Below are 26,783 nucleotides of genomic sequence, written 5' to 3'. Positions count from 1 at the left end.
CAGCCAGATAAAAGGCAGCTTAGCCTGTAGCAGGGTGGTGGGTGGGCAAGAAGCCCCGAAGAGACCCTCCCTAGTTTCCTGGGCTGTCAAGGAGAAGGGAGAAGAACCGGACTGCCAGTTGGAAGATTCTGTTCATGAAACCTTCCGCCCAGGTAGTAGCATTCGCTCACCTGGTGGGTTTCCTATCTAGTCCACTTAGTAAGGCCGACACAAACCGGCAGCCCTGGGATTTTCTGTCGGTCTCCTTCCAAAGGCCGAAGAGGGTTTATGCTGCTCAGCTTCTAAATCTAGATAAATTTAGGCAGTTTCTAGGAGGAGATGATTATTCTTTTCCTCCATTTAGATCCAAGACTGCTGACTTCTATGCAAGGCCCTTGGTTGGGGTTTTCCCCATGCGTGTCCCCAGCCAGGAGGGGGATAAAGGACAGGAGGCGTCTTTGGGGGGCAGCCCCTGCCCAGGCAAGGACCCCCCTCACCTTCCTTCCATCTCCACAGGAGGCCAACGTGGTTCCAGCCCTCCTGAGTTTCGAACGGTGCCACTGATTTGATTATACTGTGGACAACGCAACAGGCGTTGAATTCTGGCCTCCACTTTAATGCCGCTTTTAAAAACTGAAGACTGAGTTGGGAGCCCCCCCCCCCCCCCCCCGGGACAGTCCTACAACTCCTGAAGCAGAGCCCCTTCCTCAAGGACTCAGCATTTTTTGCATTGCCCTCCGTCTCCCAGCGTAATTTCCGCAGGGGAGAAAACGTACCTTTCATGGCTTCGGCCGATTGTATGAGCTCCGTCACGGCCCCCGCGACCCCCTTGGACAAGGCAGCCAGAGGGTGCTTCAGCTCGGCACTGGGCTTCTGGAGAATCTGCGTGCGTTGAAGGGGAGGGAGGAGGAGGGCTCTCAAAAGGGGGTCTCCCCAGCATCTCCCTGTTTTTCCTACAAAGTCCCCCTTCTCTTCATCTGGCCTGGCCCAAACCAGGCATCGGGCAGCCGGCACAAAATGCCCCCTGATGCCAACGCAGAGCAGTGACCCTGGTCAGGAAGGGGCAAAGGAGGGGGGGGCAAAGCTCTCTTTACCATCAGGACGTGTTGCAAGAGCTGCAGGTAAGCCAAGGTGCACTCCCTCCCATAATGTAGTGCTCTCAGCCGCACGTCTTCGCTGACATCCGGGTGGGAGGAGGCTTGCTGTGGGGCAGAACATGGAGCCCTTCAGGGGGAGCCAAAGCTCCTGGGAGAGGTGGGGGAGCCACACGAAAAGGTGCCCGCCCAGGCTGGGTCTTGGCACAGCCTTTGGGGCAGTCGATGCTTCGCCCCTCCTGCTCAACTGATTGGGGGGGGGAGCTTTCCCATCCTGCATGAGCGCTCCCCAAGAAATGAGCCTTCCCCTTTCAGCCCCCCACCCGGCCCCTTCCCCAGGCATTTCCTGCAAGCAGCTTTGAGAACCGAACCCGAAATGCGCTGGGCTTCTGAGACACCAAACCACGTGCCCATTCCCCCCAGGGGGAGACCCCAGACCCTCAGGCGACAGAGATGCTCTGGGCACGTGGGAGGAGATTCCCCCCCCCCCCAGGGACAAAGCTTGACCAGAAGTGGAAGTTCAGCCTGTAACTTTTGACCTGCGGTCTGAGCTCACACTCTCCGTCTCTTGGCCAGGATGGGATACCAACCCTTCCCAGGGCTGGGGCTGCTTCCAAGGGGGGGGGGTGTCTTTCACTCCCCATTCCCGTCCTCAAACAAAACTCCTTTGGTCCTTGGGATGCCCCCAGAATCAGTTGTTGGGGCTCTGCGGCTCCAAGCAGTGAGCAAATCTATTTGTCTCTCTCACACACACACACACACACACACACACACACACACACACACAGCCTCTGAATCACTGTGCAGCCCTATTTCTTTCCTGCCATCACTTAAACTGAGTCCAGGGGGGTATGGCGCATCCCCCCCCCCCCCCCGCTTCTGCCTTGTGCCCCGAACTCCTCTGCCCATCCCCAGCCCCAAAGAGGCCTGTCTCTGGGAACGGATCCAGCCCCTTTGCGAAGCCACTCATGTTCGTTTCAAAAGAAAATCACTCGGGGGGGGGGGGGGAACAAGACAAACCGACCCCCAAGGCAACACGCAAGACCCACAAACACTTTTCACATGCAAATCCGCCCTTTGAGAAAATAATCTCTGAAAGTCAGCCCAGCCGGGAGCCCTGAACCGGGAGTTTACCTTGCAGGCGGCCAGCATGTCGGCCACAGCTTTGCGGCTGAGGTTGGCCGTGGCGATCACGTCCTCTTGCCGGCAGGAATTCCCGGCTGCCACGGCTTTGGCCGTTGCCATGGTGATGCCTTTCGTCATCCGGATGGATTCTTCGGGGGAGCAGGTCTTCTCGGGAACACCCCTGGACTGGAACACCTGGAGGGAGGGAGGGAGGGAGGGAGGGAGGTGGGGAGGAAGGTCAAGGATGATGCTGAGGAAACCTCTGGAAGGAGCCAGGGAGGGGGGAGGGGAGGCTGAATGCAAAAGGGGCCAAGGGAGGTCCTGGTGCAAGGACCACAGTGCCCATCCCCGTTGAAGATAGCAAGCCCAGGGGAGAACTGAGACCCTTCCTCTACAAGGGCAGCAACGCTGAGGCTCCCCCAAGGCCGTGAGCAAGAAGCCACGGGAATGGCAGGATCGTATCCAAGTTGCTTTGCTCCCCAACCTCGAAGGGAAGGTCAGAAACCGATGCTCAGCTGGAAAGCAGAGCCCTCCCCACCCCCATCAATCTCCCTTTTGCAACGTTGCAAGGGGACGGGTCCTGGGAGTGGGACTACCGTGAGCTCCTGCTTGATGTACTCTATGGTGGCCTCCAGCGCCCTCGTTCCGCGGGTGGCCTCGTCCTCCACTGCCTTCACCGTCTTCAAGAGGGAGGTGACGTTGGTCACCATCACCTGGGAGGAAGGAAGGAAGAAGGAAGGCGTTGCAGCAGCGTCTCCCTGGCCACCAAGGAGGCCCTCTGCAAGGCAGGGCCGATCCTTCCCGGGTGCAGAGCTTCAGCCACAGGATTTGGGCAACCATGTGGGGAATCCAGCCCCACTATGGAGGAGGGAGGGATGGCCGATGGAGAAAAGGGCCACTAGGGAATCTCTCTCGGGACCAACATTTGGACCCCCAACAACGGGGATCTCTTGAGCCAACATCTCTCTTGGGAGGCTGCAAGAGGAGGCCCCGGCTGGTCGAGGGTGGGGGAAGTGAGCAACCTGGCAGAAGTTTCACAAAAGCCTTGGGATAAAACGTGTCACATGTCTTATGTCCTCACGAGCTTAAGAAAGAACGAAGCCTGAACAGAAGTGCGCACTTCCCTCAGACGGAGCGCCATCTGCAGACCTCACAGTTGTTTGCAAGAGAAGCCAAAAGCCCAATTCTCCCCTGGGGGGAAAGGCAGCTCCAGGGATGAGAAAGACGACCACGTGCGCCTGAAACAGCTGCCGGCCATTATTTCCCAGCGGTGGGAGTTTGGGGGAAAGCCAGGGCAGGAGGCAGCAGGGCAGGCCCCTGTGGGCAACCTGGCTGAGGCTTGACAAGGAAAGCACATTTTTTCCCAGACCTTGGCAGCCCCCTTGAGCTGGTACATGGACGGGTCGTCGGCTGGCTTGCTGGCGGCTCCTTTGGTGGCCCCGATGAGGTCGGACAAGGCCTTCGCCACATCCTTAATGGCATTGATGAGCACAACCTGTCAAAACGGGGCCTGTTAGCGGCTCTAGACGTTCTCCACACCTTCTGGCCTTCAGTGGGAGGATATGTCAGCTTATAAAGTCAACTAGCGTTAGAGAGCAGGTGGGGATCATTTCAACAGCCAGATCTTTAGTCAGACGGGCAGCTACATAAATCTGATAAAAGTTTGCTTGTTTGTTTGTTTATTGAATTTATATTGCCGCCTATTCGCACAAGGCGACTCAAGGTAGCTTACAGAATATAAAAACCTCATTTCAAACAAGAAAACTAATAAAAAAGAATCAAATAAATAAATAAATATAATAAAATATAATAAATATATATAAAAAACCCAAATACTAGCTACTTGCAGGCTCCCAGACTTCCTGGCCCGATCTCTGGACTCTTGCCCTGGCTCAGAGGACTTCTCTCTGTTCACACAGCTTGGCTTCAGAAGCCCAATGGAAGCCCAGAGGTTCTGGGCCATTTGGGGGTGACCCAACCCCCCTTTCCAACCCTGGGGTAGGTCTATCCCATCACGCCCCTCCATACCCACCTGTGTTTCAGGATCATCTGAGCCCAGGCTGGCTGCTCCCAGCTTCACCACCTCTGCCAGTTGCGTGATGGTGCTGGCCGAAGAGTGGGCTGCTTGGGCCAACCTCTCCTGGCTGGAGGCAGCTCCGGAGACCAGCAGCTTGGTGTCCTCAACCAAAGCCTTTGCCGTCTTCAGAATGTTTTCCCTGGGAAAAGGAAGAGGGCGGAAGGCAGTGGGGTGAGTGTAGGAGCAGGCACGAATCAGGCAGCCCCTCCCCTCCCTTGGCATAAGGGGGGGCAAAGAAGTGGGAGCTGCTTATGCCGGTTTCGTGAGGGCATTTCCGACTGATTGCCTCTCTCGCATTTGAATCCTCCTTTTGCGTTCTACCTCCCTTTTAGCTTTAATCACATTGGGTGGCTGATATGAACTTTAAAAATAGATCAATTATTCTGATTTATGCTCAGCTACAATCAGAATTTCCAAAAACTGTTACTGTAATTAACTCTGAAATTAGTTCTAAAGAGTGGAGGCAGGTCCACATCTTATTTCTTAGCTCCAGGTGCAGGGTTCTGAGTTCTGGGATAGTTTGTCTTTCTTAAGATTTATCTTTACAGACGAAGAATTTATCTTTACCAAGTTGCCTGCAGTTTAAAGACGAAAGGGTGGTGGTGGTGGTGTCTCATTTAGGCCAAATGAGAAATTAAAATTATTTCTGAGTTTACTGATTCAAGACACAAGTTCTCTGCAGTCCAAATGGATCCTAGTTGGAATACAACAATGCAGTTCACTTGAAATTTGGGTCTTGAATAACATCACATTAATGCTACTAATAGTAATGGGGGCACAGTGGTTAGAATGCAGTACTGCAGGCTGACTCTGCCGAATGCCAGCAGTTCGACAGTTCGATCCTGACCAGCTCCAGGTTGACGCAGCCTTCCGTCCTTCCGAGGTTGGTAAAATGAGGACCCAGATTGTTGGGGGCAAATATGCTGATTGTGTAAACCATTTAGAGAGGGCTGTAAAGCACTGTGAAGAGGTATATAAGTCTAAGTGGTATTGCTACTACTATTAAACCAACGACTGAGTGCACTTTCTTCATGAACCTCTACATTGTCGCTTCTTTCCAAACCCACAAACAATTTCAGAGTAAACCTACACCCAACCCCCCACCCTCCCTCACTACGTACTCAGCCTCACCTGTGATCGGCAAAGGATTCGTTGTTCTCGGCGTTCAGCGTCCCGGCCGCAGCAAACAAGATGGTGGTATCCAGGTCAGCGATGATGCCGGAGACGGCGCTGGCAGCGGTTATGCACGCCTGGGTGCCCTTGTTCCCCGCCTGGAGAGCCGACAACACCAGGGACACCTGTCCAAGAGAAGGGACCAAGGTGGCTGCAGGGATGGCCCATCGAAGGAAGGGAGGCAAGGGCGGGAGAGGTTCCACCGGGTGAAGCACCCACCTTTTCGCTGACCGTCCGGGTGCATTCGATCAATTCCCGCTTAGTGTAGGCGTCGGTTGGATATATCTGCAGAGCCCCAGCTTTTTGGACCAGGAAGATGCAGCTGTGTCCAAGTTCTTGAACCCGGGTTCTGATCTGGAACCCTATCTGTGGAGCCCAAAGATGGCAGATGGAAGAACAGCCGGTGAAAAGGCTCATGCTGTGGGTGTCCCCCCAAGCAGAGAGGGAGGGAAGGCAGCTGAAGGGCTGCAGGGAAAGCTGATCAGCCGCTGTGCTGGAAGGCCCAGGCTGAAGATGGGCTTCCAGCTGCTTCATACAAGCTTAAGGAATACTAAAAAACACCCCTCTGGTCTGCTTTAATACAGAGCCAGCGTTATATTACTGTCTGTTATCACGATGCCTGCGGCTCTTGTAGAATAAAAAGCAAATTAAAGCCAGGACTAACAGCTTATCTGAACAACGGAGAGGAAGTAGATGAGAAGAAGGAAAAGCCTCATTCAAGGAAAGCTTTCTCTAATGGACGAAAGGGAAAAGTCCAAAGGTTTCTGATCTTGCTCAGTTTTCTCTTCCCCCCAAATTAGAAGGAAGGTTGGCTTTTAGTCCGAAAGGGGGATTTTATTCTCTGCATTCTGAAGGGAGCTTCCCAGTCTAGGGGGGGATGCAGCACTTTCAACCGCTGCAGCCGCCCCCCAGATCTACGGTGGCCGTATTGTTTCCCACAGCCCCTCGGGGGGAGGGGGGCTGGTGTACTTAAGGGGAGACAAAGATGGCAGACCTCCTCTGGTTCCGCAGTCGCTGCTGCCATCCGGCCCTGGGAAGCCAGGTGTCCGTAGTCGGTGGTCATCTGTGAGGCCAGTCCTCCCAGTTCCTCTGGATTAGTGACCGCCTTGGTCATCTGAAAGGACGGAGAGAAGGATGAGCATCCTCGTTTGCCACCACGTTGCCTTGCAACACCAACCGGAAGACCCGATGGGAGCTCTGGAAGACCCTGCCCCCAATTTCCCTGCCTCCCCTGCCTTTCTGCTGGTCTCCTCCAGTATTTTGACCCGTTTTATGGAGGGATTTTCTTGCAGGTGGAAGGTTTGGTTCTGCCCCTCCAGGTTCCTCCTTTGTCCCTTGCAAAAGACCCCCTTTCTGGACATTGAGCAAAGGGACGGGTCTGCCTTCAATGAAAAGCGAGGTCAGGGAGGCCCAGGTCCTTCTCTCACCATCTCTTGGGCTGTGACTGCGATGGCCCTGCAGTATTTGACAACAGTGGTCTGGTAGTCGACAAAGGAGCCTTTGGGATCGGACAGGGTCCCTTCGTCCAGCTGTGTGGCAGAGAGGGGGAATATTTTTTTAAGAGTTTCATTATTTTTTAGTTACAAAAATAAACCTTCCCTCTTTCCTTATGCCGTGTGTCGCCTGGGCACAAACATCTCTGTGCAACATGGTTCCTCTTTTGCCACATCTTTCACATTCATATTATGATTTCCCTACGTGTAGAATTATAATATATTGAGCATTTAAACATCATAAAACTCTCCATTTTCTTTCTTAATGTTTTCTAGTAATAATATCGTATCAACATTAAACATCATTATTCTCATCATACACATGCTAACAGTTTTCATCTTATTTAAGTGTATTTTCTACTTATTTTTTTTAGCTTTCTTCATTTCTAAACTCCTTTCTCTCTCTCTCCAACCATTGGTAAAATACTTGAGGGAAGATTCTCAGCGAGGGAGAGGAGAAGACCTCAACCTGGGGCACTCCAGAGCTGCTGGACTACACATCCCATAATTCGCAATCAGCCCAGCCACCAGCTTCAGGTGATGGGAGCTGAGGTCCAACATCACTGCCCATCACCTAGAAGAGCCAACTGAGAATGACCAAGATGCAAGAAACAGTTGAAGCAACTTCATTTTTTTGGGTAGAGCCACCCAGTTGGAAGACTAATTTCCACCTGCCTGGGAGAAGGACGGCAAGGCAAGGATGCATTTTCCCCAAAGCCCCTTCCTCTATTTGAACAAGTAACATATTAATAGGGAAACCGCTGAGAAAAAATGCTTATTAGAACACTTGAGAAAGAAGCGAAGAAGTTGGATAGCTGTCAGCCTGCTCTGAGCCTCCTTGGATGCCCCTGAAAAAGCTGCGTGGGCCCCTCAGGAGAAGCAGCAATGGATCGAGAAGTCCTTCACCAACCTTACTCATAGCTTCAGCGATGGAATCCACCATGTTCCCCACCATGCCAACTTCACTGGCGGCCTCGTTCAAGGTCACCATGATGTCATCCACGGCTTCCTTCATGAGCTGGGCTGCTTCCAGGATGGCATCATGCGTGTGGGACGCCTGGGAGGGAGAACGGAGACCCATCAGCCTTTCCTTCCTTTCCAATGCAGCCAGGAGCACGGAGCCCCCTCACGTCCTCCGGTGGGACAGATGTGGGACACCGACGGATCTTCGTGTCCCTCTAGAAGCAGAGCATGGAAGGTGCAAGGAAGAAGAAGACTCCTCTCCAGATTGCTGCCACTGCCACCCTAAAGGAGGGCAGGTACACACTGAATTAAAAGCTTCCTGCAGCTGTCCAGAGTGGCCCCAGTATTTAGTCACAGGGTCTTAGAATCAGAAGGGACCACCAAGATCATCCATTCTAAACCTCTCCACAACGTGGGAATCCACATCGGGGGGATCCTAGCAGCAAGGGGAGGCCATCCCCTCTCTGGGGGTCACTGCTTCCACCGTGTCAAACTCTTTGTGACGTTTGGAATTTCAACCCCCACATTCAAGTCCAAAGCGGTTCTTGAAAAAGTTTTCAATCCCCCAATATCTTCCCAATATCCGATCCTCAAAAGTTTATTCTGAGCATCCTTTTTTTTTTAAAAAAAGAAGCAGTTAGAAGACTTTCTGCCCGAGTGCCTGACGGAAGAGCCTAATCAGACGGAGTTGATTACCGAATTGCTGTGTTTTTAATTAAAGGCCCTTGCCGGAGAGGCAGGGAAGGAATTCTCCACAGCGCTCATCGTGTACCTACCGGCGTCTGAAACCAGATTGCTCCCAAGGAGCGTATTTTTAGACTTGAAACATGCAAATTCATGTTTCCTTGCTGAAATTTCCTTCTGACAAATGAGAGCCGTTTCGGGGAATAAAGTGGCTCCCTCCCCCCTTGTCAAGTGGAACCTCCCGTTATCCTGAGTTAGCCCAGGCTGGCTGGGAATTTGGGGAGGGGGAGGCCCCCCCATCTTCAGGTTGGCAAGGCTGAAAAACGACGGGCTCTCCGTTGCACAAATCTGTGTGCAAGTGAAGAGTCGGTTGAGGATACTGTGCAAAGGAAGAAGATAGTCCTCGACTTACGACCATTACAGGCATGATGGGCAGCTCTCACTACAGCCATAAGTTGAGGACTAATAGTGGAAAAAAGCCACCCAGATTATCCTGAAGCTTGAAGTGTTTCTTTCTGTTTTAAAAGCTTCCTGCAAACACAACAGCTGCTCGGAACTGATCTCCTTCATCTGCCCATTGATTTTTAAAATGTCCGCAGTGCTTCTTCTTCTTCTTCTTCTTCTTCTAAGGAGCCACGTTCCAAAGCCAACCCCCCCCCCCCCCGGCCGCCTCCAGAGGCCCCCACTCTGCGGGGCTTCCACCGTGTTCCCCAAAGGAGGGTTGCGAGGCTTCATTGGCGGAGCCGAGAAGGATTCACCTTTCACTGGGAAGCCGCCACGGCCAAAGAGGCCCCCTCAGGCCACTTCCCTGCTGGGACGGATCTGCCCCCCTCCGGTACCTGCTCCATCCCCCCCAGCGCCACCCACAGAACCCACCTTTGGGTTCCCCCCTCCTTCCTTGGCCGCGTAGAGCATCTGGAGGGCCGACTCCGCCAAGGTCTTGGTCTGATCCAGCAGGTTCATTTGCTGCTGGTGACTCATCAGCTTGGAGACGACGCCAACGGCCGCCAGAACCAAAGGTTCAAAGTAGCTGGAGAGTTGCGTCACCTGAGGAGGCCAGGAGACCCCAGAGTCAGACGCGCTAGGCTGCCCTTTCTAAGACGGGTGCCAGGATTCCTCCACCCCTTTTGAAGCATGGGGAATCCTGGGAGTTGAAGTCCACCCACCTTAAACTTGCCAAGGTTGAGAAACTCTGCCATTTCTACAGTTCAGGGGACCCCGAGAACAGACCCCGGCCACCTCTTGAGCTCCTACCTTGTGTCCCAGCTGAGCAGCCTCCCCTCGGGCTGCCGTCGCAATGGGGTCGATGAGATGGCCAATTTCCTGGACCACGGAGGTCAGCTGCTCCTGCAAGGCCTGAGAGACAGACCACGGCAACGGTCATCCTCTTCTCATCACAAACCATTAGACAGCTGGTAAAAACAGCCCCGTGGGTGAAGATTCTGGCTTCCTAGCTACTCCTTGGGCAGCTCACCAAAAGGTGAACGTCATGCAAGTAGAAATTTAGTTAAAGCTCATTTTCTCTTGCTTCTTTTTTCCATTGGTTGTATTATTATAATTACTGTAAATATATTATTGTTATAGTTATTAGCTTGTTAAAAATATTAAGATTTATTATCGATTTTTCTTTGGCTTTGCTTTATTTGTAATTGTTATCCTGACATGGCACTGTCTTTTCAATAGAGTGTGTGTGTGTGTGTGTGTGTGTGTGTGTATAAACCAAAAAGCAAAAGGTGAACCCCATAGCCGAGCCCTGAAGGAGCCTCCTTCCCCCATTTGCAATCCACCAACGTTCCTGTACCTCACCTGGGCCAACTCTGCTCATCTGTAGTGAATTTCCGGGGAAATTCTTCTTTACTTCTCTACTAAACATAGTTGGGGCCCATTCCATGTAAGGAAGCGGCCCGCTCAGCTGGAGGTGAGTAATGGGCAAGCAAAACTGGGCACGCAAAGGATCTAGGTTATGTGCCCCTCCCCTCCCCATTGGTCCCCCCTCCTCAGTCCATGGAAAAATTGTCTTCCATGAAACAGGTCCCTGGTACCCAAAAAGTTGGTTTATACCACAGCGCTGCCTCCTCCTCCTCCTCCTCCGTTCAGTCGATGGCTCTTCCAATTTGCATTGGAAGGGGAGATGCCCCCCCCCCACTCACACCTGGTGGGGAATTCGTTTCCTTGGTGGAGGAGACCTGGTGTCCCTTACCTCCACAGAAATGTCATCCCTGGTGGCCAGGTTCTGACTCACGGCGGCGAGGGAGGCTTGCTCGATGTCTCTGATGCACTTGTTAATGCCGTCAATGGCGTGGTCGCACTCCCGCTGACCCGGAGCTTTGTCCCTGCAGAAAACAACAGAATCACTGAACTGGGCCTGTGGCGAAGATGCCCGGCGTGGGAACGGTCGCTTTCAGGATTTCGCGTTCTTGATTCCTCTCCTACCACCTTGTCTGGCTTTCTGCTTTGCACACCGAACTGCCTTTGCACGTCCACTGGGGCCCCTGGGCCCTTCGGACACGTAGAGCAGCCGGGGCCGACACAGAACCAATCATGCAGGAGAGGGAGGGAGGGAGGGAGCTCCACCTGATGGAAGTGATGAGGCTCTTGATGGACTCGGAGACCGTGTGCGAATGTCCAGCCAGGACAGACCAGGTGTTGGGGTCCTTGGGGTTGATGGCCAGGGAGCGAGCGGTTTTGATCAAGAAAGACGAGCTCTCCAGCATGGTCCGAGCTGAAGCCAGGATGGGCTCCTGTGCACGAGAACCCTGGAAAGAGGCGACCTGATGAGCAAGCTCCTTCCCGGGTGTTTAGGCTTGCAAAGGAGGCCTTCGCATTCATGGCTGGGGTGGTGCCCCCATGTCGGAGGGGCCCTCACCTCAGCACTGATCTGAGCAGGAATGCTGGCAAACTCAGGGTTGGAGGCGAAGGCGGTCAGGTTTTCCACAGCTTCGATGAGGGGAGCAGCTGCAGTCTGGCACTTGCTCCGGTTCTCTTCTGAGAAGTCTCCATCCAGAGCCTGAAGAGGAGAAGCAGATGCGGTTTAGAGCTCAATTTGTTTGAGATTTCTCTTTTTATCACAACTGGCTTGTTTTAACTCATTGTTGAAGACCAATTTGGGATTTTAGGATTTGTTTTGAACTTACGCCAAACCTCCTTCAGAAAGTGGTTGGCACTAAAAAATAACCCACCGACAGCAGAATGATGGGGAGGATCCCACCCCAATAAGGCGCCTGAAAGGAATCTCAGGATAAAGGCAGAACATTTAAAAAATCCCCCCAAGGAAGCTGTTTCCCCTCCGCCCACTTTTCACGCCTGGTTTCTGGTTTTCCCCAAACCAGCTTCTCTCTCCTGTGACAGGAGACCCGGAAGGCCCTGGAGACGAGGGCCAGAAAATGTCCCCTTCACGAAGGGATTGCTCCCTGCCTGCCCTCTGCTGCCTCCCTCCCTCCCTCCTTCCCTCCCTCCCTCCCTCCCTCCCTCCCTCCCTCCCTCCCTCACAGAAACACCTTTCGGGGGGGGGTCTTTTCTTTCATAGCCCCCCCCTGCTCTTGTCTCTGTTGGAGGGCTTGAAGCTGCCCTGCCTCTCCCACCTTGATGGTCTTCACCAGGTTGGCCGTGCTGTTGGCCACCTCCTTGGCCGACTGGACGAAGTGCCTCTTGGCCACAGGGTTGGCCGTTTTGGACGATGCAATGCGGCAGGCGTTGCACAGGGCGGAGGTGTGCTTGGCCACAATGGTGGCCGCCGACAAGACCTGAAACGGGCAGAGGGGGAGGGAGGGGGCGCAGGGCTTTACAATCCTGAACTCCAGGGAGTGACCCCCTGACCAAGGTCCCTCTTCTTCAAGGATCCGGGGGCCAGAATGGTCTATCTCGGCTTCAGCCAAGGCGGAGCAGCTGTCGGTCAGAGGAGGCCGAAGGAGAGACCAAGGCCATCGCCTTGGGAAAGGTCAAATCTTTCCTCCCCCAGGCACTCCACGCGCAAGGAGCCAGCAGGTGGAAAGCGATGCCAAAGGGCAGAGGTGACCCAGGAGAGACCCAGGTCTTGGCCAAGGTCCCAGGTCCAGCCAAAGCTTCCTCTGATCGGAAAGGCCTTTGCAGAGGCTCCCCTTCTGCTGCCCAAGGGGCCTCTTTCCTTCTTAAAACCACCTTGGGAGCATTAACAATTGTGTGTGTGTGCGCGTGTATGTGTGTTTCTGTGTGAGCCTTACCTGGGATGGACTGCTGGCTGGATCCACCAAGTTCTGGCATGCCATCTGGATGGCCTGGTTGGCGCGGGCAAACTGGATGGGATCCACAAGGCCCTGTTGACCAGCCTGGCTGTTGGGGTCCGAGATGCCCACCAGGTAGGCGGCCTAGGGGACAACCAAGAGAGGTGTGTGTGAAACAGGCCGTTCGCCAAGCCCCTTTTGAGGAAGGAGGCCGAAAGGAAGCAGAGAGGAGTCACGGTCCAGAGGCAAAGCAGAGGTCCAAGGGCCCCCAAAGGCCAGGGAAAGGCCCAGCGGGTCTTCGGCCAGCCCATTTGAAGAGCTGCCCTCATGCCGGATGCCACCTATTCCACGACTGCTTGGGAGGGGGATTTCAGGGTCCCCGCCTGAGCCGTCTTCAAGGAAGGTTGGCATTTGCTGCCCCACTACGAACCTGGCAACCTGGGCTGACTGTGGTTCCTTCGGAAGGCCCAGAGTGACCAGGGCAAAATAAAATCCGCAGGCTCACCGAATGCCACCTCCGCCCCAATGACGCCCTGGACCCAAACCCCTGCAAAGCGCCCACAAGGGGCCGGAGGGGAATCAGGAGGTCCCGCCGTGGATTCAGCACCAACCCAAACCCACCTGAGCTGCCGCTTCGGTCAGACCGCAGAGCGCCTTGGAGGCCACTCCCACACACTCCCCAAAGACAGGCAGGTCGCCGGTCTTGGCGTTCTGGGAGATGCCGGCCATCGCTTCCCCCAGCACCTTCGGAGAGAACCCGTGTGAGAAGGCCATGCCTGAGCCTCTCCGGAGAAGACCTCCAGGCCCCTTTCTTTTCTCCGGAAGAGCCATCCAGCCCTTCCCCGCTTCTGGGAAGAGCTCCCTCTGGGCCCCTCCCTCCAGTTCCCCTCCCCCCCCATCTGCACCATGTTCCCCCCGCCCCCCCTGCGGTGGATTCCCGAGGGGGGGAGTTGGGAAGATCTACCTTGGAGTTCTCCATGACGCCTTCAATGCAGTCGAAGTAAGAGTGGTCACTCACGGGCTCACTGGCGTTCTCCAGCATCTCCTTCACAGTCTGGAAGGAGAGCAGCGGCCCAGCCCAAGTCAACACCAGGCCTTCCAACTGACCCCGGACAGCCTCCCTGGATGATGGCTGGGCCCACAGACCCCTCCCCCCAATTCTGGCCCCCTGGACGGGCAGGAATCCCCCCGTCACCCAAGCGCTCAGAGGGGCTTTCTTCGCAAGGCAAAACTCTTCCTGGGGAAAGCCACAGGGTGCTTCACACGCTCTCCCCCCCCCAAAGTCCCCTGGAAGGGCAAAGTGGGGAGCCCAGGACAGACCTCCAGTTCCCGGAGGGCGTTGTCGCACTCCTTCTGACCAGGCGCCTGTTGGGTGCACAAGGTGATCAGCTGGTTGATGCTCTCTGTGACAGCTCTGGGGACAAAGAGGAGGAGGAGAAGCTGAAGACTCCCGAGAGCAGCCCTGCCCATCATCCCCGGAGCCTTGTAGTCGTCTTCCAGCCTTGTCACCCTTCCTTTCCTTCCCTTTCTCCCTTCTTCATCCCTCCTCCTTCCCTCCCTCTCCTCCCTTCTCTCTTTCCTCCTTCCTTTTGTCCTTCCTTCCTTCCAAACTTTTTTCCTTTCCTCTCTTCTTCATTCCTCTGCCTTCCTTTCCTCTCTCCTCCCTTCTCCCCCACTCCTTCCTTCCTCCGTCCCTCTCTTCCTCCGCCTGTCTGTCCCTCTCTCCCGTCCTTCTTTTGTCCCACCCAGGTGCTCCTCACAGGATCCTTCTTTCCTTCCCTCCCCTACTCACCCCCCCCCCCAAAGCCCTGCAAGGGAGGCTGCACTATGGACAGAAAGGCCCCAAAGTTGTCTTGGAGAAACAAGAGGCTAGGAGGGGTCTTTGCAATCCCACCGATGGAAGCAGGCAGTTGTGCCCCCCAGCCACCTCCCCAATTCTCCCCTCCCCTCCTGCTCAATGGAAGCCAGTCAGAAACGAAGCCCCCCACCATCGGTTGCCAACTCCCTGCCCTGCTGCCCCAGCCCCCCCAGCCCCCACCTGGCAGCGGCCGCTAAGAGGTTCTTGGCGTTGGGGGCGCCGGGGTCCACCGAGAGAGACTTGGCTGCCAGAAGCAGCTTGCTCGAAGCCATGGAGATGTTCTTCAGATTCCCGATGACTTGGATCTGGTCCTCTTTGGTCTGTGAAGCAGACAAGGCCCCGGGGAGGGCGGGGGTGGTGGTGGTGTCACTGCTTGGCCAGAGAGCCCATCCCCCCACTCTATTCCTGGCTCCAGCAGCATTGGGGGGAGCCCCCCTTGGATGGGGCGGTGCAGACGGAGACCCAGATCACCGCAAGGACCCCCAGCTGAGCAGACAAGGCTTCCACAATGGGGCCTTGACTGGGAAAGAGCCTCCCACCCCCTGGGCAGCCCCGTCTCTGCCCGGCACAAAGAACCACCAGGCACAGCTGCTCCAGCGGCTGCCCTGCCCGGCAAATCCGTCCCGGGCACAAAGGATGGGCCAGTGAGGCTGCAGGGACGATCCTCTGCAGGATGGAGGAGGAGGCGGCTGAGAGCCAGCCCAGAGGCTGGGCTTCCAGCGGCTCAGATGGAGGGGGCGAGGGCAAAGGGGGCAGGGACCCTCCTAGAGCCCTGGGGTCCAGCATGTCGCTCTGGACCCTAAGCAGGAGTTTAGTGGTCAAACATGGCTAGAGAGCTGAGCAGCATTGGGAAGGAGGCCACTAGGAAACCCCGCAATGGTAGATTAGACCCAGAGAAAGCATCAGCCATGAAATGCCTTGGGAAGCTGCATGGATGCATCGGGTGTGGCCGAGAGGTCCCCAGGAGACCCCTTCCCAGCAGAAGGTCCAGCAGGAGAAGCCCAGAGAGCAGCCACTCTGCCAGGGAGGGGGGGCACCTACCTGAGCTTGGCCGGCCATTTCAATCCCCGCGTCGAGAAACTCATCAAAGTCCTCGCTGAACTTCCCCGAGGCGGCTGCCAGCTCCCCGCTCTGGCCCCGCGTGGAGTGCACCACTTCTCCAGCCGCCTGGTTCAGGTCAGCCGCCGCCTGGTTGAGCTCGCTCTGCGCTTCCTGGAATGACTTGGAGGTGGGGGGCAGCTGCAAGGCGAGGGTGGGGTCAGGAAGCCGTGGCCGGGCCCTGGAACGTCCCCAAACACCCGAGGGCCCTGCCCTGCCCCCTCACCCTCAACAAAGCCACCGAGGGAAACAGGCGGTGCTGAACAGGGGAAGACTCTGGGGGTTCTGCTCCAGGTTGCACACGCAGACACCAGCCTCGCCCCCGGGCAACGCAAAGGCCGGAAGCCCACCCCCATGTTTTATTCCACCCTTGTTTTGAAAGGCCCGGCCGACCCACGCAAAGCCCCTCCGGGGAGCCCTCCGCTTGCCCTGGCAACCTCGGCAAAGGGGCTCTGCGAAGGAAGGGGCAGGTGGCCTCCTGAAACACGGGGGCCACGGCTCACCGATTCCACCAGCAGCTTCTTGCTGGATTCGCCGATGCTCTTCAGTGCCACGTCCACATCCTTCTGGCCAGGGAGGCAGTTGACGCAGTTGTTCAGCGAATGGGACACGGCTTTCGCCACCTAAAGGAGACCCAGCGCCAGGCGAGAGGCGTCAGAGGGAGGCAACCAGCCCCAAGACTCCCCAGCCTCCTTTCCGGAGGCCCTGACAGGTGAGCCCCCTGGGCTGGATCAGAGGCGCTCTGAAGCCACGGACAAGCAGGCTGCAGGCTCGCCAGCAAGGAAGCCGAGGCAACTGGGCTGCAGGGGGGAACAACGGGGGCTCAGAGGGAAGGAGAATTCCAGGGATTCAGGAGGGGGTCTTGCCTGGGGAGGGATTACAGATCTCAAACACACAGAAACATGGGAAGAGGAGCCTCCATGGCTCCACTCTGGCCTGATCCTCTAGTGCACAGCCTGCAGACCCTCCTGGACTCGGGGAGAATTTAGGGCCAGGAAGGCAGATGAGGGGGCAGTCCAAGCAGCCACAGCCACACGGCCCCTTTTGCCAGGAGTGGTTCTGGTGTGGGTGACAGTTGGGTGGGGCAGCGAACGAGCGGCAGCCCCTCCTCTCTTCGGCTGCTCTGTGCCCACCTGGGCCAACCTCTGCTGACTCTCGGCATCCCCCGGGGACACCAGGGCCTCCTTGGCCTCCTGGATGAGCAGAGCGGAGCCTTCCATCACATCCCACGCTGAGTCCAGCATCGCGCGGGCCCCGGCTGGGTCGCCCGTGGATGCGGCCACACCCCGTGCCGCTTGTGCCAAGGTCTTCAGCGCCTGGGCCGTTTCCCGGGCAGCCACCCCTGGAGGAAGAAGGCAGGGAAGTCCGGTCAGCAGCCTCCAGGCCGGCCCTGCCTGTCCCAAGGAGAAGAGAAGAGAGGCTGAGCCCCATGGCCAGAGGGCATCTGGAGGGCCAGTCTCCTCTGCAGAGAGATTCCAGGGTCCTGGAGCCCAAATCACAAGATGGGAAGCGAGAAGGCAGCGCTTCTCTGGAGCTGCCCATCCCCCCCGCCCCCCCATGGGAGCCTCTTCCCCACCCCAAGATTGGACGGCCTTGTTCAGAAAGCTGAGTTTACAAGGCAGGAGGCCCATGGCTGCCTTTATTGCCCACTGCTTTCTGCATTTTATTGAGTACGGCTTTTATTCACGTGAATTGCCAAGAGTTGGCTAAAATAGGGGGGCACATAAAATAAGCAGATCATGAATAAGACCCGGAGGGAATATGCCATCTCGTATCAACCACCCTTGGCTAGTTTCCTGCCAATGAATCTCTTTCAAAGCTGTCCCCACCTCTAGTGGGAGTGAGTTCCTCTGGTTAAGGATGCGCTGTCAGAGCAGCCCCTCCCAGCTCTGGGTCTCTGCCTGTCGTGCCGTTGCAGGCCCACCACCTCTTCTCCCAGCTAAGCCTTCGGACCTGCTCCCGATTCACGGATCACCCCAAACTTCCAGGGGTACCGAGGGCAGAGAGGAAGCCGAAGCAGAGCATGCGTCCAACGCCTTCTGCAAAGCCAAGAGCTCTTCCCGCAAGCCCACCAGTGGGCGGATAGGCCTTTCCCAGAAAGGAGGGGGCATTTCGTACCCACCTTTGGAAATCTCTGTAGCTTCTCTGCAGCTTTCAAATGAGTGCCCAGAGACCCAGGCCGCTCAGGGAGGCCCCTCCTAATTAGCCTCATCGACTTTGAAATCTCCCCTGGACAAGCCGGCCAAGAGGCAACACGAGCGACACAAAAGCATTTCATTGATGCCCAAATCTTTTTGCTAACCGGCCAGGAGCCCCCCAAGGCCGCTGCAGAAGAGGATCTCCTCGTGCAAATCCTTGACTTCGAGGTGAAATAAACAGCTGATTCAGCATCGCGGGGGGGGGGGGGGGGGCTCACTGAATTGAAATGTGCGGCCCAGAGGAAATTGGGTCACAGCACCCCACCATGCCGGGTCCCTAGAGCTACTTTATGCACATTGATTCAAAGTCTGGTTCCAACTGTGTGTTAGAAAGGGCTGGAATGAGACCCTTTGCAAGAGATCCTGGAGAGATCCTTCAGCCTCTGCCCACTACAGGCGGCCAGCAAGATATTCTTTTCCTGAGAAAGCTGCCCCCCCCCCCACTTATCAAGGCCATGGGGGGGCCTCACCTTTAGGAATAGTTTGCAAACGTCTATGAATTGTTCTCAACCATAAAACTCCCTTTGGCTGTACGCAAGGGGCCGAAGTGAGATGACTTGGCACGGCAGGGATTCCTGCCCCCCTGGCCTCACCTGGGGTGGCATGGCTGAAAGGGCAAAGGGCATTTGTACCTGTGTAATCTTCGTTGCCTTGGGCGGCACAGGTCAGCAGCTGGGCCATGGAGGAGCCCACAGCTTTGGAGGTGCTTCCCAAGTCCTGGGCACATTTTTCCAGCTGCGGGAGAGAAAGAACCTGGCGTCCTTCCCAGATGTGGCAAGGGCCCCCTGGTGGCGCCCTTTGAGACTGGCACAGATTTCCTTCCCACAAGAGTGGCACCCAATATTTCAACTCTGCCCCAGAAAAGGGCACCTTCTCCACGCCTCTCTCTCGCCAGTCACGGCTTCTATTATTCCTTCCAAAGAGAAGGAACTGAACATACATTCAAATGCAACCCCCCAATTTTAGTTTGGTTAGTACCGTATTTTTCAGAGTATAAGATGCACCTTTCCCTCCTGTAGAAGAGCGTGGAAATGTTAGTGCGTCTTATACACGAATACAGTCATTGTTGGCCTACCGAAGCCCCTGCACCCCATTTTTGAAAAAAGCGTTTTTCCCCAAAAGGAAGGGCATTCTTGCCTTCCCCCAGCGCTGCTGAAGCCTGCCAAGGACAAACTCTTGTTTTCCTTACTTACCTCTTTGAAATCTTGGTACGCCTTATATACCCCGTTGTTTCTTACAGTAGATACATTTTTAAAAAAAATCAGTCTAAGCCACATGTGATTTCCTCTGCTTACCGTTTCCCCCGGAAGAGGCTTCAACTGCCCATCCAGAGCCGCCATCTTTGCGTCCTGCAGTTCATTTTTCAGCGTCTGGACAGTGTTCAGGGCCGAGTCGATCTCCATGGGGCCACAGGCTTCGTGTGCCTAAGCGCAAGAGGGATGAACAAGCCCATCCTCACAACTCTCTCACCACAAGCACAAAGCCCCTCCAAAAGGGGGGGGAAACGGATGGGGAAGGCATGGGGGGGGGGGGCTCCTGCGGCTTCTGCCCACCTTCTGAGAAGCCGTCCTCAGCTCCGCCAGGCTGGTGGCCAGATTCTTGGCGCACTGGCTCAACTGCATGGCAGCCGCCTGGTCACTCACAGTTGGCACTGCTGCTTTGGCTGAAGCCACCATTTTGCTCCCTGGCTGTGGAAAGGAAGACCAACCACAGGTGGCCTTGGTGGCCCCTCCCTCTTGCAGAGCGAGGCCCCTCGCCACCCCGCCCCCTCCCTCCCTCCCTCCCTCCAACCCGCATACCTGGAGGAAACTTTGGCTGGAGTTGATCAAGGTGAGTTGGGCGCCCAAGTCCTCCGCCTGCGCTTGGCTCCCTCGCACACCTTGCACCAGCTGCGGGATGTGGTCAGCCACGTTCTGCCCAGAGGAGAAAAAAAGAAGGCGGCCCACTTGGCTCTCCAACAGGACAGCTGAAGGCCGAGCCCAACCGGACAATCCCTCCTATCACAGAGTGGACAATGGGGCAGAGTTGGCACAACATGGGCCAGAAACAGGGGCTGGGGCAAGTCTAGCCAGGTGAGGGTTGAGGGGCTGCTCATTTAGTTCCAGTGTGGAGGTTTCAGAAGACGCTTTGCCTCCACCCCTGTGAGACCCAGTCAAAGGAGGTCGTGTGAAGGAGGCCTTGGAGGGCTGAAGACAAACAGCTCCATCCAGAATGGAGCAGCTTCCAACGCATGAAGATCCGGCTGTCCAGGAGGCCTCTTGGGATTGTCCAGAGAGCGTTTTCTCGGGACTCCTCAAGTCAAACCTCGTCATGGACAGGTTGGAGCTCCTCTTCCCTCTTCTAACCTCCTCCCTGTCTGAGGGGCCTCACCTTGCAGCTCTGGACCAGCTGCTGGTGGGCCGCGGTGTTCTTGTTCGAAATGGCGGCGTTCTGCGAGGCTGCGATGGTTTGAGTGGCGGCTGCAGCGGCCTGTTTCGCTGCCACCTGCAAGAAGGAGGTTCCGGAAATGCCTTGGAGGGGCAGGAGAGAAGGGGAGGGTCCCTGACCAGCAGAGGAGAACTGGGGTAGGGGTGGGGGCAGGACCACCAGGTTGGAAGACTTTGGAAGGCTGGCAGGATGGACCCCGTCCTGAAACCCTGGAAAGGAAAACCTTTCTTTCCCTTTCTGAACCCGCACTCATTCTGGAGATTTGCTCTCACGGAAGCCTCCTCGTCAGCTGGCCTTCTGCAGGGGGGTTAGGCTGGTATGCAGCCTCCTTGCAAGGGGGCCCAAATCTCCAGGCTGACCGGCCCGATAAAACAGGCCTTCTCATCCCCAGTTGTGTATTCCCCCCCCCCACATCCGATGGAGGGGGCAGAAAGCAGCTGCCTGAAACGTTGGGTCTGCTCTCAGCCCAGGAGGAGGAAGAGGAGGAGAAGAAGGTCTCACCTCCAGTCGGTTGACAATCTTCTTCTTAATGGCGTTCTGGGCAGCTGCGTTGGTGGCCACTCGGAGCCCTTCGGCCGCTTCCCGCAGCCTCTGCTGCTGGTCTTCGTTGTCGGGGTTGGCAGCAGCTCCCTGGGGAGGGGGGTGGGGGAGAGACACCAATTGCAAGGAGGAAAGTTGGGAGGGGTCAGGCCCACCTCAGCCTTCGTGCTAAGGGGGAGCCCCGGGACTGACTTCATCCCGTCACCTCCCAAAATTAAGCACTAGCTGGCAGCCCCTGACAGCCACCCCGGTGCTCTTGGGCTCCTGTGGTACCTTTGCAGCTTCTACCATCCGGGCTGTGGAATCGGCGAGAAGTTTGGCAGCTGCCAGGAGCTTCTTCGAGTTCTCCATGTCGATTTCTGCCTCGGCGTCTGAGCGCATGGCGTTCACCAGATCTGAAGTTGCTTGCGCTAACACTCTGGCCTGCCGCACCATCTCCCCTGCAACGGGATTAAAAGTTTGGTTTTTTAATCTCTCTGGGGCTCTAAATCGGATGGTTCCCAACCAATGACTCCCAGGGATTGGCCTGGAGAGAAATACTCTGCGCAACATCCCGAGGCCTTCCAAGGGCCACAGAAGCCAGTTCCCCCATTTCTGGGGCACGGGCCAGAGGCCTTCTTTTGCCTGCAGGAGGCAGCCGGTTCGATTTCTGGCTCTACCAGGGGAGGAAGGGGCTCATCTGGCAGCCAACCCAGCTGGGTGACCAAGAGGCTGAGTGGGCAGGTTTGCTTCTCCCGCACGGAGGGGCCGAGGGAGTCCAAAACTGCCAAGATGCTTACCGGCATCCCCCATGGAACTGAAGATGCTCTCGGTGACATACATGATGGTGTCGGTGGCCTGATCGTAGCGCCCGATGGGCTCTCCCCGGCTGGCAAACTGGCGGACGTGCTGCAGGAGGTCATTCAGGGCCTGGCTGACCACGCTGGCTGCCGCGCTGACTTGCTTGAGCAGTTCAGTGTCATCCGTGGCAGCCTGGCACGCCTGTACACAGTTCTCCACGGAGCGGTCCACCAGCTTCCCGGCTTCAATCAGCTGCTCCTGACACACCGGGGAGCTAATGGTGGGGCTGACCACCTGCAGCAAAGCACATCCAGGCAGGAGGGGTGAGCAGCCGGGCGCAGGGCTCCTGGTCTGTGAAGGCTTGTCTGGCCGCCGCAGCAGGGCGGGGGCTCTTTCGACCTGACCACCAACTGACCAGCAGGCCACTGATGTCTGTCCAGCTCTCCACAGCTGGGCAGCATCAAGGAGCTAGAAGTACCTTGTCCATCCCTCTCTGGACGCACCTTTGCACAAGCCACCAGCTGCGAGGTGGAGAGGGCGCACTGCGTGGCAGCCGCGATCACCCTGTTCTGCAGAACGGTGTCCTCGGCCACCTGAGCCACATTCTTGGCCTTCAGCACCAACATGGCGGCGGCGTTGGCCACAGCTTTGGCCAGGCTCATCAAGACATCCTGGAGAAGGAGGGAAAGAGGGCTCAGAGCACGAGGGAGAGAGGCTGGGATCATCCCAGGGCCTCCTGGTAGGGAAATCGGTTGTGGGGGCCCAGGGGAGCTTCACCTGGAAGCGCTCGTCTGCCTCGTTCTCCCCGATCTGCCTGAGCAGCTCCCCGCTGGCTTGGCCGATGCTGCCGGCTGCGGTCAGAACAGTCTGGCGGGGCTGGAAGGACGGAAAGTAGGGAAAATGGCAGCTTTACTCAAGGAAGAGAAATTCTCTCAGCTGCTGCCCTTCCGCCAAAGCAAAGTCCTTTCCACAACGATGGCTGTGGCCTCACCTCTCCCGATGTCGGTTCCACCGCTTTGAGCAGGTTTGAGACGGCCCCTGCCAGGGTCCGAGCGGCCTTCAGCAGGTCCTCCCCACTTCCGACCTCGTCGTCCATGAGAGCCGCCAACAGCTTGACCCCCTTGGACATCTCCGTGAGGTTGGAGGAGATGGTGGTGATGGCACAGCCCACCGCTGTGTAGTCTGTGTCGACCGGGTCCCCTGCCAAGCAGAGCAGACCAGGAGACGCCCTACGTCTACATGCATTGCAGAGGCCACCCTTCAAAGTCTTTGTGGGTCTGGCTGATGGGTTTTTGTGGCTGTTCCAGAGCATCTTCTGCTTTGGCCCCAAGCACCCTCGGGCTTTATAGCAAGCCATGGGGTTATTCCTGAGTGCCCCACTGAGATGGGAAGGCTGACCAAAGTCAACAGATGCTTCCTTCAGAACTTTGGAAAGATGCACGTTACACTCCCCAACTTCATAGGACCATTACAGAGCATGTGGCCCCCTTACCTGCTGTAAGGTTCACCACGGAAGCTGTCCCTGCAGTGATGGCATCCACCTGAGAGTGTATTTCGTGTTTTGACTCGTCCACTTTGTTCTGGACCCAAACTCTGGAAGCCTGGAGAAAAAGGGAGACCACCAAAGCCAACTTAGAAGAAAGTGGGACATCCTTTTCTAACTTCTAGTTTGCTAATCCTCAGACAACCTTCTCCAACTTGGTGGCCATCAAGGATCCATTGCTAGGATCCTTAGCAATTGCCAAGTGAGTGAAGGATTCTGGGGATTGAGTTCCACACATCTGGAGATCAGCAGCTCAGAAAAGGCTTCACCAGGCAGGAATTGTGATTAGAGGTCCGCTCTGGTTGCTAAGAAACCTCCAGGGCTCCCCAGAAGGATGGCTGGGACCCCTCAAACAAGGGCAACCATTTCACACAGTTTCCCTGGGTCAGGCCTGTTCTTCCTGGGGGGAGAAAGAGCTATCGGACCCGGAGGGGCCGATTCACACATGGAGAACCAAGGACTTTGCTACAGGAGGCTCAGAACACAGCCAAGAGGGACCGTGATGTTCAGAGGCACGAAAGCATTTTGAGACACAGAAGGGCTGCCTGATGGAGCCTGAATGCGAGGAAGAGAACAGAAGCCCCAGGCCGGTCTTGGTTTTGGAGAGAGGGTCTTCCCCTTGCCCGACCCTCCCACTCCCCCGAAGCCAACTGACCATGTCATTTCCTAAAGGCGGAAGGTCATCGACGTGGGTGAGGTCTGCCTGGGTCTGCTGGACAGCCTGCAGGCTGGTGTTGATGGTGCCCATCAGAGCCTGCTGGGCTGAGGTCTGAGGAAAGCCAACCAGGTTCAGCAGAGCTTCTCCTGCAAGGGGGGGGGGGGCTTCCCAGCGGGGCTCTGCAACCAGGGACCCCTCCCCCTTTGCTCAGAGGGGGAGGGGAGGGGCTCACCAGAGGGGGCATGTGGGCCCGGTGCATCTGCCCAACCGTCACCTGCTGCTGCGGGGAAGGCATGCTGCCCATGTTGAAGGTCTCGGGGCCGGTGGAGCCTGAGCGCATGACGGCCGGAAGCGCCACGGAGCCATGCTCCACCTTTCCGGTGCGGTTGAACTGCTGCTGCAAAATCGTTGACCTGCCAAAGGAAGAGCAGAAGCAGGCTGGGGAGGGAGCTCTCCGTGATCCTTTCCGTGGGGAGCAATTGGGGCACAACCCCACACTTCCTCTCCATGACTGGGAACAGGGCTGTGCACCAGCTCCCATTCCACAAAAAGACACCCTTACACACACACACACACACACACACACCTATGCCTGATGAGCTGCTCCAGGGCCCCCAAAAGCCTGCACCCCCTTGGGGGCTTCCTATCTGACACGCCCCAATAAGGAGGCCCGTGTTTGAGAGACGCAAACTGCAAAAAGGAAGGGAGGCAGGAAAGCCTCGGCGGGGGGAAGGAGAGCAGCTTTCATTGAAAGGAGGTGAGTAGCATAAAGGGTCAAGGCAGCTCGGGGGGCTTTGCCACAAAGGCCGGAGGGGAAGCGGCCCAGCCCCCTTCCACCTACTTCTTGGGAGAGATGGATTCTTCCAGCATAGTCGACTCCTCGTCTCCTTCCAGCCCAAAGCGATCCTTGCTTTGCTTCTGCAGAAAAGGCCAAGAGAGGCTTTCGCTCCCTTCCTGGGTCTTGTGAATTCAACCCCCCCCCCACCTTTTTGCAAAGGGGTCTGAACACCCACCAGCCCACTCGGGAATCTCCAGGCTCCACCCGGGGCTCTAATCCCAGGGCCTTTGGCTGTCCAGAGAGGCTTCTGGCCAGTTGCCCCAGGCTCAGCTCACGGTCGGGGCAATTCCCCACCTCCAGCCCCTCAAAGGCCCTGTTGGCTGGGACAGAGGCTCCCTTTCCCTTCACACAGGTGTGGAATGGAAGCCAGAGGGGAAGCCCCAAAGGCCCCTCCCACCCCCAACCCAATGCCCCCATCCCCCATTGCAGGACAGTTTTGGGGCAGGCGCCTGGGATGGCTGCCTAGATGCAGAGCTCAAGGCTGCCCCTCCTCCTCCACATCCAAGGTGTCAGGGGGAGCAGCCCCCCCCCCCAACGGAAGCCGAAGGGTCGTACCTTCTTGAGGATGATGTCAATGTACCCAGCGATCAGCTGAGAGATCTGCTCCCCTTCAGTGGTCTGTACTGAATAGTAGCTCTCTTGGTACTCCCCAAAATCCTAAGGGAAGACACAGCACTATTGGCATCAAGATGGGGACGCCCAGATGGAGAGACTTTTCTTCGGCGTCACCACCACGAATTACCAGGGTGAAGCTTTTGGGTGAGGCCGCCCAGCGTTTGACAGTGGTCAGAGGCCACTCCTGCAAGACTTCCTTGGTCTTCTCATCCACCCGCATCACCGACTCCTTGGTAATTCCTAGCAAGCGTGGCACCAGTTTGTTCTTTCCTTTCATTTTCTCCTGCGAAGGGAAACCAAAAGGGAATTTGGAAGAACGCAAGGAGGCTCCTGAGGACAGATCCAGCTGAAGGCCTATCTAGGGCACCTTTGCTGTTCCTCAGAAGCCAAGCAGGTGGAACCCAAGAAGGGGCCGCACAATTCCATCCCACGGGAGGCAGGAAACAGTCATGAAGCGCTGATCCTGGTCCCCTTTGGACTGCCTGAACCTCCTACCGCTCTCAAAAATTAAACCTATGTTTGCATCTGAGAGCAGCAAATGCTATAGATTAATGTGTGTGGAGAAACCCTTCCTTCTCCTGGTGCTGAATCCCCCTGCCTTGAGTGGCAGCCAAGACTGCCCATATCCCAGCCCCCTTCCCTACATCCCCCATGATCTCCGAGACCCCCGGCCCCTTTCCCCTTCTAGGCCTTCCCTCTAAGCCCCCAAAGCACAGCCTTTCCTCCATAGCTCCCGTCCCAAGTTCATTGGTGGGCTCTTTTGTGCATTATATGCACAGTTCACTTTGGCTCACAGCTCCAGAAAAGGAGCTTCTAGCTCATGTCTTAATAAGTGAAAAATAAGTTAATTGGGATATGGACTCTGATCTTGACTGCTCTGCTTTGGAACGTGAACAGTCCAGCAACTAAATTTTGAGGAAATGCAAGCGGTTGACCTTCAGTAAAACAAGTCTAAAAGGAGAAAGCCAGGCCTGCTATTATAATTCATTTCCGTTCCCCAAGTTACAATAATTTATTCAAAGCAGAGTGGATTAAACGTTCAGAGCATTCGTTAAACAGGTTTTTAAATTCTCTGCTTTCCTCCTCTCATAAATCGATCACAGCCAGACATTTCACACCGCTGTTCCCGAAATGACTTAATTGCCATTTGCTTCAGTCAGCCCTAAGAAAAAAAGGAAAGCCTTCAAAGAAATGGAATATGTGTTTTTAATTGAATGAACCCCAGCATATCGCTGCCGTCAAATAATTATCCGAATTGTTTTCTTCCCCTGGTGCCCTGTGGTGCCATTTGGAAGTCCCCTGTTAGGAGAACATCGGAGGACTCTGAGTGTGAGAAAAACCACAGCTTGTGTGGCAGCATTCTGGGAAAAACCGCTGGCGTACAAATTGCTCCTTTGCAAGGTGGCTAATGGATCCCGAAAGGAACACGGAAAGGAAATGG

At 56.1% G+C, this 26,783-nt stretch overlaps 1 protein-coding gene across 1 annotated transcript in view; it reads right to left on the bottom strand.

Annotated features, from left to right (window-relative positions):
- TLN2 (talin 2) overlaps nt 1–26,783 on the bottom strand; it is a 40,172-nt gene that overhangs the window by 6,076 nt on the left and 7,313 nt on the right. Inside the window, exons 9-50 of the mRNA XM_081964881.1 lie at nt 25,470–25,625; nt 25,283–25,384; nt 24,731–24,807; nt 24,122–24,302; nt 23,887–24,000; nt 23,181–23,289; nt 22,680–22,888; nt 22,466–22,564; nt 22,192–22,359; nt 21,688–21,982; nt 21,182–21,348; nt 20,870–20,998; nt 20,312–20,425; nt 19,741–19,854; nt 19,495–19,629; nt 19,237–19,365; nt 18,574–18,676; nt 16,877–17,085; nt 16,247–16,366; nt 15,687–15,884; nt 14,826–14,965; nt 14,108–14,201; nt 13,752–13,841; nt 13,409–13,531; nt 12,788–12,931; nt 12,170–12,331; nt 11,455–11,595; nt 11,163–11,344; nt 10,789–10,921; nt 9,843–9,944; nt 9,465–9,635; nt 7,852–7,998; nt 6,876–6,977; nt 6,443–6,562; nt 5,668–5,814; nt 5,407–5,573; nt 4,231–4,414; nt 3,568–3,693; nt 2,795–2,911; nt 2,208–2,393; nt 1,074–1,181; nt 756–861 (exon numbers count right to left, since the gene is read on the bottom strand). Of these exons, the coding sequence (XP_081821007.1) occupies nt 756–861; nt 1,074–1,181; nt 2,208–2,393; nt 2,795–2,911; nt 3,568–3,693; nt 4,231–4,414; nt 5,407–5,573; nt 5,668–5,814; nt 6,443–6,562; nt 6,876–6,977; nt 7,852–7,998; nt 9,465–9,635; nt 9,843–9,944; nt 10,789–10,921; nt 11,163–11,344; nt 11,455–11,595; nt 12,170–12,331; nt 12,788–12,931; nt 13,409–13,531; nt 13,752–13,841; nt 14,108–14,201; nt 14,826–14,965; nt 15,687–15,884; nt 16,247–16,366; nt 16,877–17,085; nt 18,574–18,676; nt 19,237–19,365; nt 19,495–19,629; nt 19,741–19,854; nt 20,312–20,425; nt 20,870–20,998; nt 21,182–21,348; nt 21,688–21,982; nt 22,192–22,359; nt 22,466–22,564; nt 22,680–22,888; nt 23,181–23,289; nt 23,887–24,000; nt 24,122–24,302; nt 24,731–24,807; nt 25,283–25,384; nt 25,470–25,625 (5,920 nt within the window). The remainder of the gene's footprint in view (nt 1–755; nt 862–1,073; nt 1,182–2,207; nt 2,394–2,794; nt 2,912–3,567; nt 3,694–4,230; nt 4,415–5,406; nt 5,574–5,667; nt 5,815–6,442; nt 6,563–6,875; nt 6,978–7,851; nt 7,999–9,464; nt 9,636–9,842; nt 9,945–10,788; nt 10,922–11,162; nt 11,345–11,454; nt 11,596–12,169; nt 12,332–12,787; nt 12,932–13,408; nt 13,532–13,751; nt 13,842–14,107; nt 14,202–14,825; nt 14,966–15,686; nt 15,885–16,246; nt 16,367–16,876; nt 17,086–18,573; nt 18,677–19,236; nt 19,366–19,494; nt 19,630–19,740; nt 19,855–20,311; nt 20,426–20,869; nt 20,999–21,181; nt 21,349–21,687; nt 21,983–22,191; nt 22,360–22,465; nt 22,565–22,679; nt 22,889–23,180; nt 23,290–23,886; nt 24,001–24,121; nt 24,303–24,730; nt 24,808–25,282; nt 25,385–25,469; nt 25,626–26,783) is intronic.

Source organism: Natrix helvetica (assembly GCF_964273705.1).
Source record: "Natrix helvetica genome assembly, chromosome: 12".
Classification (NCBI taxonomy): domain Eukaryota; kingdom Metazoa; phylum Chordata; class Lepidosauria; order Squamata; family Natricidae; genus Natrix; species Natrix helvetica.
This window is presented reverse-complemented; position numbering and strand designations above follow the sequence as displayed.